Source organism: Muntiacus reevesi, chromosome 16 (assembly GCF_963930625.1).
Source record: "Muntiacus reevesi chromosome 16, mMunRee1.1, whole genome shotgun sequence".
NCBI classification, from domain to species: Eukaryota; Metazoa; Chordata; class Mammalia; order Artiodactyla; family Cervidae; genus Muntiacus; species Muntiacus reevesi.
The window spans coordinates 23855000-23867995 of NC_089264.1; the positions used below are offsets into that span (position 1 = coordinate 23855000).

Here is a 12996-nt window from a genome sequence, read left to right on the forward strand (position 1 = left end):
GGTTTAAATCAGCCACAAAGAATGTTTGTAAACCTACTTAATAGAGAACACAAATACAGAAATTTCCAAATGTATATTATAAAAGTTCTTGATCTTTGATACATGTATAAATCATTAATGCTATTACAAATTCTTTTATAAAGCAAATCTACTAGTATTGCTCTTGGCAAAACTATTTTCTGGTCACTTGGAGTGTTATTTATGATCTTCCTAGGTGGCGCTAATGGTAAAGAATCCACCTGCCAAAGCAGGAGATGTAAGACACACGGGTTCGATTCCTGGGTCACAAAGATCCCCTGCAGAAGGAAATTGCAACCCATTCCAGTATTCTTGCCTGGGGAATTCCATGGACAGAGGAGCCCGGCGGGCTACAGTGCAGAGTTGCAAAGAGTTGGAGATGACTGTATTTGCTCTTGGCGAAACTATTTACTGGTCACTTGGAGTTTTATGTATATCCATATGTAAAAGTATTATACATTTGCTATATGTTTATTTTTATACATATATATATTTATTTATCAAGTGTTCTGTAATTTATAATATTCATTAATTTGAAACAGCACTTTCTGTAAAATTAGTAAAGTTTTATTACAAAATCAGTGAAACAGGTTTGTGAAACAGGTTCTACATTATAATAATATATAGTAACTCTTCTCTCTCTTCTTCAGATTTTTATAAAATTCCTGAATTGTCAGTGAAGTTTGGAGAAAAAGTGACTTGTTTCATTTTTGAGAATTAAAATGAGTACACTGTTTTACTTTAAAAACAGGAAATAAAAATCTAAACAAAGAGCCAGCATGTAAATTTCCATATCCTGTGGTGAAATATGATAAACGACCTGGCCAGCTCTTGCCTAGACTTGTTGGAATAATCTATTAATGGAGGAAGAGTTCATCTCAGGCTGCTTCCTGCTGAGGTTCTGAGCAGTAGAAAAGGCTTATCGAAGAAATTAATAACTTATTTCACAAAACATCAGGACACTAGAAGATAATGAAAATGGTATTCATCTAGAAATAATAACATTGATGTCTTCAAAATTGTTCAGTGAGAGATTGCATCTCTTTCATTTAAGACAGAGAAGATCACAGGTATATATGGTCATGGGCACTAATCAAATCCTCTTCCAAGGTTTTTAACTCAGAAGTACGAAACTATAAAAGAGCACAGAGAACGTACATCAGGTCTCTTTTATCCCTGGATGCCCCCTAAGTCTATTTCTTCATCTTTTAAAATGAAGATAAGCCATGATCATCTCTACCTCAGACATGTTTAGATTGAAATTTGACCTCTAGGTCAAATTCCATAGAAAACTCATAAAATGTCTTGTAAATGTACAGAATTTACAAGGCTCAAAAAGTATTTTGAGCAATTGATCTTGCATAATATCATGCCTCAAATATCCTAAACCTAGTCTCTGGGGTCGCACAGAGTCAGACACGACTGAAGCGACTTAGCAGCAGCAGCAGCGGCATTGACTCATTAATCATGATCTGATAGCCTTAAATGTTCCTATGAACAAAAGCATTGCTCTTTCATTCTCTGCCTGGGCCCAGACAGTGCGAAATCTCAATGAAAGTAATTCTATAGCAAACTGGGGAAAACTTAAAGCAGTTACAAAAGTAAACAAGATGATTCTCAGATAGATTGTTGGTTGGATTAGTTAGCTTTCACTAGGTTACTCTATGCTGACAATTAATTCCAAACAACCACTCCCATTCCTACACACACACACACATATACATAGCACCTACACAAAATAAAGCTGAGAAAGTCTTAGAGTACGCAAAAACCTTCAGCTTCTTCTCTGAGCCCTGTCTATCCTATTGAGAGGCCTAGGGACTCACACTTATCTGTGCAAGGCTTTAACAATAGGTGTTATGGTCACACGTTTTATATGACTTTCCCCTGGGTCTGAGTCTGTAGCTGCTGCTGCTAAGTCGCTTCAGTCGTGTCCGACTCTGTGCGACCCCATAGACGGCAGCCCACCAGGCTACCCCGTCCCTGGGATTCTCCAGGCAAGAACACTGGAGTGGGTTGCCGTGTCCTTCTCCAGTGCATGAAAGTGAAAAGTGAAAGTGAAGTCACTCAGTCGTGTCCAACTCGTAGCGACCCCATGGACTGCAGCCTACCAGGCTCCTCTGTCCATGGGATTTTCCAGGCAAGAGTACTGGAGTGGGGTGCCATTGCCTTCTCCAGTCAAAACCTAGAGATGACCAATTGCTTTCAATTAATCAAATCTTTTAAAGCCAATCAAATAATTTCCTTTCTTTGCTTCCAGATGGTCCCTAAAGGAGTCTTCTCCCCCAGCTCCTGTTGGTGGAGTGCCTCTAACTACTTCCCATTTGGCACTGCCAATTCCAATTGATTGCCTTTTTTACACATTTAATCAATGATTTTTTTTACATGTTTAATAACAAGAAACTTTAAGTAAATGCTAGTTACTCAGTCATGTCCAACTCTTTGTGACCCCATGGACACAGGTTCCTTTGTCCACAGGATTCTCCAGGCAAGAATACTGGAGTGGGTTGCCATTTCCTACTCCAGGGTATCTTCCTGACCCAGGGATCAAACGTGGGTCTACTGCATTGCAGGCAGATTCTTTGCCAAATTAGCCACCACTTTATTGAATTACAAATTTTAAAATGGCTCACTTAATTTAAAAGTGGATCCAACCAATTTTTGCTCACATAAACTGCTAAATATGCCTCATGCTATCTTGTAGCAGTGCTGACATCATCACCTAAAGTTTTTTTATTAGGGATGCTTCTTAGGATATATCTTTGAAAGTTTTTCTTTCACAAACTCTTGCCCTCAATGCCAACATACTTACTAGAAAATTTCACTTGAATTCCCCGAATGTCAGCTTGAACTTTTCATAACGTTCCTGACTTTCCTTTCTTCTCTCCTCTGTTCATCCATGTCTACCCTTTTGGCATTTTCATTTCTATAGATGCTACTTCACATCCTAAACCATCAATCTAAAAAACCTGAGTATCTTCTTGTATGCCCTCTCTCATTTATCCATATCCTTCCTACACTTTCTTAAATGCAACACCCAGTTACTAAATATTACTGAGTCTTCCTTCAAGATTTTACATCTTTGTCTTGGTTTCAGTGTTAATGGTTTTAGGGTTTATACCTAAATGACATACATCAGCTTTACCAGCCTTCTCACAAAAATTTTCTCTTTTATGATTTAGCTTCTACCCCATGCTAGATTAGTACCTTAAAATTGAGGAACACTGTATTCTCCCCTTCTCAGAAATACTGATGGGTTTCTCAGTGCTTCAGGGTAAAGTGTGCTTTTTTCCCCAAGATTTAGGGTGTTGACTTACTATAACGGTTAAGATCCATTTCAGCAAGTGATAGGCGATATAAAATTAAAGTGGAGACTTCCCTGGGGGTACAGTGGCTAAGACTGTGCTCTCCCAATGCAGGAGGCCTAGGCAGGTTTCAGGCTTGCATTGTGGCTTTTTACTTTCACGTCAAAGGAAGACAGTATGCTAGACCAGGGAAAAGATTTAGGAATCAGATACTTTATTTCATCCTTCTCCATCATCCAATGTAGAGGACACCATCATTATCATCTGTTATGTGATAAACACATGATGGAGCATACATTGCATACCTTCTCCTTTAATCTTTCAACAGCTACTTGAGAATAGGTGTTACTGTATTCTTTTCATAGAAGAGAAACTTGAAGCTCCAAAAAGTAACTAAGATGACACATGGAGAAGAAAGCAGAGCAGAGTTCTTGTCTACTTGCTCCAGAGCACATTCTCTTAACCACTGTTTAGCGAGGCAACAGTGAATTCCTTTAGCAGGACCTCAATAGCAAAGAGTACATATGGTCCAAACTGGAAAAGGTATTGATGTTGGCTTCTAGTTACCTATCAGGAAGCCTCAGCAGAGCTCAGATTAACTATTACATCAGGTTTCACAGTTTTAAAATGTCATTGTAACAATTCAGTGGGAGAACTGATTAACTCTTCCTACTGATTACAGTGTAAAAATTCCTCATTTGTAAGGGGAAGAAAATAACAAAACTTTCTGTCAAATTGTTGGGAACTTCTTCTCTGGAATGTATCTATCAGATATGGAAGGGTCCTCTAATTTGATAAAATCTTTCAAACTGATACTCAAGCTACAGTACTTAAGAATACATATATTAAAACTTTTTGACGTCAGAAATACGGAATTATATTTAAAGTGTAATACATTAAATGCTATAAATATAAAAGATTTAGATCATTACTGTCTTCAAGCAGCTGGACATTTACACAAGTGTTATTAATCTGATAGTTGGAAGACCAAGTAGCTGGCGTTATGATAGTACTGTGTGTACAGTACTATTTTTTAAGCCCACCATTTGCAATTGATTACATGGACCATGTGTCTTTGAATCACGTTAGAAGTTACCCCACTGACATTTACCGAACATTTGTCATGTAGCAAACTGTTTAGCATAGAAAAGTTGACAGAATAGCTTTGAGGTTTCATTAAATCAACTTTAGTCACCAGGTTATAGGTACAAGCCATTGATGTGTAATCTCCAGAAAGATACGGCTTATGATTTGATTAAAGAATACCGTCTCACTCCAAGCCCTCTAGGGGTAGTCCAGAGTGTCTTTTCTGACCAGCAAGGGGGCTTTCAACACCGTTTTTTCCGTGAAAGTATCCCACTGGGGTGGGGGGGAGGTTGGGCATTCAAAAATGGTGAGGAAAGAAGGGGGAGTTAGAACTGAAGATGACGTGGGAGCAGCAGATCATGATCAGTCGGTGGCTCGAGACTCGCCCAGCGGGGTTAGAAGACTGGAATCACTATCAAGGCTGTGGTTAGGGAAGGAGTTGGGGCTCCTCTCACTGGACGCGTTCGCGCCACCTGTCAGACTGAAAAAGCTGGGGGATGCTGAGGGTACCAGGGAAAAGAGTACCCTGGGCCTCGGAAAAAGGCTGTGGACTGGTGGGTCTCTGCTTTCGAGGTGCTCATTTGGAAGGGGAGGGAGCGAAGTGGGGCGCGCTAGACCCCGCGGAGACTTCACGTGGTCTCCGGAATCAGGCTAGGAGACGAAGGCGAACGGGTGATGGTGGGGTGCGCGATACTGCGTGCCCCTCCCCTGAGCCTCTCAGCTCCGCCTCTCGGACACGTGACCACAGCGGGGCGGGGGGTCCCCTAGCTCCCGCTGCAGAGCTCGCTCTGTTTCTCCCCTCCCGCCGCCGTGCCCTTCTTCTCCCCAGTTCCAATCCCTCCGCCCTCCCCCACCTCCTTCCGCACGCTCCAATAGGGATTCGAGCTGCGAAGCGCCCGCCCCTCCGCCCTTTTCTTCGCTTTCTCATTGGCTGAGGCTTCAAGGACGCGTCCCGAGGGCGGGTGGCAGCCATTGGTGGGATGAGCCATCCGAGTTCCCGGATGAGGGAACATTCTGCAGTATAAAGGGAGCGGGGAAGGCGGGAGACAGCGCAGTTTGAATCGCGGTGCGCCGGAGGAGTAGGCGGCGGGTTCTCGCTGGGTGTCTGACTAGTCCTTTCTCTGCCTTGCTTGTTAGAGCTTCAGCAGAATTCGAAATGGTAAACTTGGTGGAGACGCTCGAAGACTCCGCGGGTTTTTGCCGGCGGGAGAAAAACCCGTTACACACGGAGATGGGGGTGAAGCGGCGACGGTTGGGAACGCGCGGAGACAGGATTTGGAAGAGCAGGGGGAGGTGTTTTGTCGGCGGCGAGCGGAGCAGCCTCGGATCTCACGGCGGGCGGTGACGGTTGGGTGGCGCGCGCAGCGCCGCTGGGGGCCGGAGGGCGGCGAGCGGGCTGACCGAGGCGCGCGGCCGCGGCGGGCGCGCGGCGGGCGGGCGGGCGGGGTCGCCCTTGCGGTGCGCGGCGGGCCAGAGACCCCGGCTGGGCACGGGGCCGCGCTCGCGCCCGAGCCGCGGCGCGGTGGGGGAAGGGCGCGCTGCTCTGGTAATCCTATATTCTGCGTTGCTCCTTCGCTCGCGGGCGTGTGCGCGCCGCAGGCTGGCGGTAAGGCTGGGAAGGACTCCGGAAAGGCCAAGACAAAGGCGGTTTCCCGCTCGCAGAGAGCCGGTTTGCAGGTCAGTGGTGGTTCATGCATTCTGAAAATCGTGGCGTTTTTCTTTCCTTTTCCTCTCTTGTTTATCATCGCTCTGGATGAGCGTTTCGTCTTTGCGTGGGTGATAGTGTCGCGACTTGGTTTACCGATGCAATAAATATGGGGGGGGCGATCACGTGTGTCTGTGTTGGGGCGCGTTGCTGCACCAGCGTCCATGCCCCTGCCTTTGGCGGGCGTATAATTTTACCATCTTTGACTCGTCTATCTTTGTGCATTTATGTTTGTGTATGCTAAAAACGAAGTTCCCGGTGGGCCGTATTCATCGACACCTGAAATCTAGGACGACCAGCCATGGACGTGTGGGCGCGACTGCCGCTGTGTACAGCGCAGCCATCCTGGAGTACCTCACCGCAGAGGTAAATGGGTGTACGCCTATAATCTAGAAAAGGTTGGGAGGAGGTGGGGGGAGGCGGCGAGAGGGAAGGAGGAAAGTGATGCAAGAAAACTCCCAGGCTCTGAACGCGGCGAGAAGCTTCCGACAACGCTAGGGGGAGCTGGTGATCATGATGGGGATCCTCCTGAGCTTGAGTTTGCGGCCTTAGGAAATAAAATTGCGTGCCCTCTTTATGGCTTTTGCTTATCTTGCCATTCAGGTAGTGGGGGAGATGACAGTTGGTAGATATGCGTTCATCATGAAGATTTGATTCTTGTCTGGATCTTGACGTTAATGAAAGTTGGAAGGAGATTGATTTCATTCTGCCTTTTAGGTACTTGAATTGGCAGGAAACGCATCGAAAGACTTGAAGGTAAAGCGTATTACCCCTCGTCACTTGCAACTTGCTATTCGTGGAGATGAAGAATTGGACTCTCTCATCAAGGCTACAATTGCTGGTGGTGGTATGTAAATATTAACTTATAAATTTCTCTAGAGAAAAGAATTTGCTTTTAAATTTCCCTCTAGTAATTTTCAGTCTGGAAGAGGACACAGTATATTTTCACTGATCTGTAGTATGGCTGCCTCATGAAATTTGATTTCTCTATGTATTTCTGAATTTTTACTCTACACTTAAGCCTCACATTGAAAGACATCTTCCAAGTTGAACATTAAACTCTTGGTTTTAAAGTACTGTGTTATTTTATCCCTCTTCTAGGTGTCATTCCACACATCCACAAATCTCTGATTGGGAAGAAAGGACAACAGAAGACTGTCTAAAGGATGCCTGGATTCCTTATTATCTCAGGACTCTAAACACTCTTAACAGCTGTCCAGTGTTGGTGATTCCAGTGGACTGTATCTCTGTGAAAAACACAATTTTGCCTTTTTGTAATTCTATTTGAGCAAGTTGGAAGTTTAATTAGCTTTCCAACCAACCAAATTTCTGCATTTGAGTCTTAACCATATTTAAGTGTTACTGTGGCTTCAAAGAAGCTATTGATTCTGAAGTAGTGGGTTTTGATTGAGTTGACTGTTTTTAAAAAACTGTTTGGATTTTAATTGTGATGCAGAAGTTATAGTAACAAACATTTGGTTTTGTACAGACATTATTTCCACTCTGGTGGATAAGCTCAATAAAGGTCATATCCCAAACTAGTTGTGTATAAAATTTGCTTGATTATAGTAGGAACAGCTTTGTTTTAAATAGGTATCTTACCTAGCAATAACTTAAGCACATTTCTTCCCTTGAAATCACTGTTAATTCTGTCTGTAGATCAACAAAGTTAAAAGGCCCAAGTATTTTTTTTTAAATGCTGTGTAATGAACTATTAAAAGATTTTAAAACTTCAGCACAAGTTGATGTTTTTTAGGCTAAGTTTAACCATCTCAGTTCTTTAGCTGTGTTTGCTGTTTGTGTTAGCAGCACTACACCAGAGTACTGTGCGGACTTGGGTGGGGGTGGGGAGCAGAGGCCAGGTAGGAAAATCCTGTATGTAGCTACCTACACGGAAGGTACTTCTCAGTTTAGACTGATAAGGTTTTCAGTGTGCTACACGCTGTTTTGAAGGTTACTTGTATTAAATTGTTCAGTATGTGGTAACATCTTTGGGGAACATACTATTCACATTTAACAGAGGAGAATCAAGATTTCTTTGAAAGTCCTGAGTTACTTATTTGCTGCTATGCAGACAGTATCTTTACCGAACAATGTGTGAAAATAGTTACTTTGTAATTAGGTTAAGTGGATCATTTTGACACTTAGTTTCTGGCACGTTCTTAATACCAAGCAAAAGGTGGGCCCTTTGCCTTCACTGAGGATACCAACATGGCGAGTATTTCACAAGGGTGATGATTAAAATGGGAGAAGGCAGAAAACCAAGTTTACCTATAGAGGTAATACATTGCCAAAGAGCTGATTCCTGCCCTGTTCTGCTCATGGTTACTAGCGTTTTGGTTTTCACCAGAATAAGTGCGAACTACACATTATCTTAAGTGTTCGATTTGTACCTCTTGGGATGTACTAAGAGTTTAATGGCACTGAGTCAGAAAAATGGAGTATGAATGAAATAAGGCAATGAAACGAATTAGGGTCAAAGGACGCCTTACTGGGTTCCTGAACAGCTGTGCCGGAAGCAGTGTCCCGGGGACTGGCAGCTGGGTCCACACCTGACCGAATTTTCCCTAGGCTGACCTAGGCTGAAGGGGGCCGGGGGGCGGGGCCTTTGATGCCTGGGAATTTTCTTGAAAACGAATGTCCCCACCCTCACTCGTTGCCCAGTCGTTAGGAAGGGGGGCTGCCGCCTTCGCGGGCCGCGCTGGGGGTTGGAGGGCACCGCGTTGTTGAGGCTGGCGGCTGGGTCCACGCCGCGACGGAACCCCTTCAGGGGAGCCCCTCCGGCGGCCAGCCGGCCTGATACCGCCCGCACACCCCCCTCACCCTCCAGGTCGGTTGACCCGGAGCCTGTCTGCGCCGGCAAGAACCAATGAGCGGGTTCTGACGGCCCGGCTGTGGAGCCCAGTCCGGGGACCAGAGGGACGCGGCTCGCGCCGTAGCGACCCGCGGGGGGCGGGGAGGCCGCCGTGAGGAGGCGGAGCTGCGAGCCCGCCAGTGCGCTCCGGCCCCGCCGCCGCGGTCGCCTGCGCTCCTCCCCGCTCGCCTTCGCACGCCCCCAGCCCCGGCCGGCCTTGCCTCCTCAGCGGCGGCGGCGGCTTCCGCCCCTCGTTGCTGAGCTCCCGCAGGAAACGGAAGAAGGCGCAAGCCATGGAGGGGAACCGGGATGAGGCGGAGAAATGTGTGGAGATCGCCCGGGAGGCCCTGAACGCCGGCAACCGCGAGAAGGCCCAGCGCTTCCTTCAGAAGGCCGAGAAGCTCTACCCACTGCCCTCGGCCCGCGGTGAGGCCCTCGGTCCCTTTCGTCCCCGCCCTGTCCCCGGGCCGCCGCGCAGCCCGCGCCGCCCCCACCCTCGCCCCTCAGGGAGCCGCGGAGCCCCCCACCCGCCTGACCCTTCCGGTCGGACCCCCAGAACGCTCCTCGCCGACACACCCCCGCTCGGGCCCTGAACATCTCGGCCGGGCCGGCCGTGGGCTCCGCGAGACTCCCTCCTCACCGGCCTACCTGCGAGATGCCGGCTCTGAGGCACCCGGCTGGAGTTGCCGGTTCCCCTATCGGTTTTCATGAATATCCAGCTGTCATTCTCCCAGGAGATTCATCTGGTCCTGTCTTACCAGATGGGGTTTTATATCTGGATGTGTGGTTGTGTGACCCCCTCCCTCCTCATCCTTATCCGCGATTAAGGCCTAGTGAAGTGAGAGGAACAGGGAACTCAGTGGTTAATGTACAGGTCCCTGGTTCCACCGCCTCTGGGGTAGAAAACGCTGTTCCCAAAGCAAACATTTTCGAACACCTGAGATGACATTGCTTTTCCCTGGGAAAGAGTTCTTTAGAAGAGAGGACCACAAGAATGACAAGAGTCAGTGAGGGTTTGCTGAATAGTATCCGATTTGATAGCACCATAATTATCGACAAATGAGGCACATCTTTAGGAACAGAGCATTGGATTTCCTTTAGTCGAAATCCTGCTCTTCTCTTGCTCTCTAGGCTCTAAAGTAATTATAGCCAGCACTTAGTGAGTGCTTGTGAAATACCTACTGTTTTATATGACTTATTTCATTTATTCCTCAAATCGATCCTAGGATTCATTTGACCAGGCTCACTCATACGGAAACAGACCTTTTGATGAGTGAATGAATGAATGAGTGAATCAATGAAAATATCTTACCCAAGGTCACACAGTAATTTGTAGCAAAGTCAGAATAGTATTTGAGCTCTCCAGCTCCAAAAGGCCTTTAACCATGACATTCCATTATCTGGTCCGTAGGATACAGTTTCACTTGAGGTTCAGGATATTTCCATGTTAAGAAGAAAATTATAAATAAGTCAGTAAGAATGTGGGGTTACCTGTTTCATTTTATTGCTTTCTTAGATTTTTTCTGCTTACTGAAGTCCTTGAATTTCTTTACTTTTCTTTGTCCTTCTTATTTCCCTGCTGTTGAGGGAAATGAAAGAAAGTAAGTGAATGATTTTTTTTCTTAATGTGGCAAAAACAGAAGCTTACCAACTTAACCATTTTTAAGTGTACAATTCCATAACGTTAAACATTTTCACACTGTGGTACAACAGATCTACAGAATTTTTTGTCTTAACAAAACTAAAACTTTATGCCAATTAAACAGTTCCCTTCCCTGTTTTCCGTTTCCACCCAGCCCCTGGTAACCACCACTGTACTCTTTTTTAAAAAAAATCACCACTGTACTCTCTTTTAAAAAAGAGTACTACTCTTTTAAGTAGTACTCTGGCTACTTTGAATACTTATTATATAGTAAGTGGAATTATTTAGTATTTGCCTTTTTTCACTGACTTATTTAATTTAGCATAATGTTCCTGAAGTTTATTCATGTTATAGCATAAATATATTTCCTTTTTGAAGGCTTCATAGTATTTCATTGTGTACATATACCACATTTTCAATATCCATTCATCATCTATGACTAGACTGTATTGATAGTTTCTATATCTTGGAAACCATCACAGTCTATATTGTAAATAAGGCTACTAAAAACATGGGTGTACAAATATCTCTTTGTGATCCTGCTTTAATTGTTTTTGATATATACCCAGAAATGGGATTACCGGATCATATTGGTAATTTTATTTTCACATTTTTTGAGGAATTGCCATACTGTTTTCCGTAAGAGTTATACAATTTTACATTCCTACTAACAGTGGGCAAGAGTTCTTGTTTCTCCACATCCTCATCAACACTTGTTATTTTCTGTTTGATTCTTTGTTGGTTTTTGACTTACCCATCCTGGCAAGTGTGAGGTGATACCTTATTGTGGTTTTGATTTGCATTTCTCTCAAGATTAGTGATATTGAGGATCTTTTTATTTGCTCGTTGGCCATTTTTTTGAGAAATATTCAAGTCCTTTACCCATTTTTAAATTAGGTTATTTTTAGTTGTTGAGTTATTCCTGTGTGCTAAATTGCTTCAGTCTTGTCTGACTCTTTGTGACCCTGTGGACCATAGCCTGCCAGGCTCCTCTGTCCATGAGATTCTGCAGGTAAGATTACTGGAGTGGGTTGCCATGCCCTCCTCCAGGGACTCTTCCCAACCCAGAGATTGAACCCACATCTCTTACATCTGCCTTATTAGCAGGCAGGTTTTTTTTTTTTTTTTAACCACTCATGCCACTCATGCTAGGAAACTCTTACAAGACGTCTGATTTGAAGATTTTTTTCCTCCCATTCTGTAGGTTGTTTTTTATTCTGTTGTTTCTTTTGATACATGGGAGTTTTTTCCTTTTGATATAGGCCCATTTGCCAATTTTTGCTTTTATTGCCTATGCTTTTGGTTTCATTAGAGCTTCCCTGGTGGCTCAGATGGTAAAGCGTCTGCCTGCAATGCTGTAGACCTGGGTTTGATCTCTGAGTCAGGAAAATCCCCCTGGAGAAGGAAATGGCAACCCACTCCAGTACTCTTGCCTGGAAAACTCCATGGATGGAGGGGCCTGGCAGGCTACAGTCCATGGGGTTGCAAAAAGTCAGACACGACTGAGCAACTTCACTTCACTTTGGTTTCATATTCAAGAAATCATTGCCAAGAGTTAAAACTTTTTGAATTTTTGTACTGTATGAATGCATGATTTCATTTAGTCATTATGTAGTCTTAGGGGCTGCTTCCCAGGGGGCGCTAGTGGTAAAGAACCCACCTGCCAATGCTGGAAATGAAAGAGATACAGGTTCAGTCCCTGGTTTGGGAAGATTCTGGAGAGGAGGGCAAGGCAACCCATTCCCGTCTTCTTGCCTGGAGAATCTCATGAACAGAGGCCTGGCAGGCTGCTATTTATAGGGTTGCAAAGAATTGGACATGACTGAAGTGTCTCAGCACACATGCACGCACAGACTTGAGGGACAGTCTTAACTTTAAGCATATAACCACTCCAGACGGAATACCTTGGCTTTTGAAGCCTCACCCGTAACTAGCTTGTAACCTTAATCTTGGACAAGTTAGATAACCTATCTATTTTGTAGCTTTTCTGTCTGCAAAATAGGACAACAATGTACCGATTTCATAGGGGTGGCATGAGGATTAAATGAGTTAATACATGGGAAGCATTTAATAGCACTTGATTATTTTGGTGTCATTTCCATTTACAAGTGTGAGACAGAGTTTTTAAACCTATAGTCTGTAATTCTATGAAACAAGCAACTTGAATCAATCTACTAAAGATACTGTAAAATATAAAAGCACAATACAGCTGTTGCTTTTAAAGACATGAACATAGGGAAAATTAAGACAGTAACACTGAAAGTTAATAGTACAATGTATTGTAAGGCAACACTGATTACAACATAAAGTGATTAGCTACAGTTGTGGTGTAGTCTGAAGACCTTATTCAGATATGGACTTTGCCTCTGACAGATTTGAGTTACTC

General features: G+C 44.4%; 2 protein-coding genes across 3 annotated transcripts in view; both read left to right on the top strand.

Moving 5' to 3' along the window:
* Positions 1-5409: 5409 nt before the first annotated feature.
* On the top strand, positions 5410-7655 carry H2AZ1 (H2A.Z variant histone 1). The gene is made up of 5 exons (XM_065907176.1): positions 5410-5568; positions 6009-6086; positions 6367-6480; positions 6832-6961; positions 7216-7655. The coding sequence occupies exons 1-5, from the start codon at positions 5566-5568 to the stop codon at positions 7275-7277; spliced, it is 387 nt and encodes a 128-aa protein (XP_065763248.1). The 5' UTR covers positions 5410-5565; the 3' UTR covers positions 7278-7655.
* A 1387-nt stretch (positions 7656-9042) lies between these two features.
* DNAJB14 (DnaJ heat shock protein family (Hsp40) member B14) overlaps positions 9043-12996 on the top strand; it is a 41919-nt gene continuing 37965 nt past the window's right edge. Inside the window, exon 1 of one of the 2 annotated variants that reach the window (XM_065907282.1) lies at positions 9043-9394. In XM_065907282.1, coding sequence (XP_065763354.1) covers positions 9291-9394 — 104 coding nt within the window. In that variant the 5' untranslated portion in view covers positions 9043-9290. The remainder of the gene's footprint in view (positions 9395-12996) is intronic. The other variant, XM_065907281.1, reaches the window with a different exon arrangement.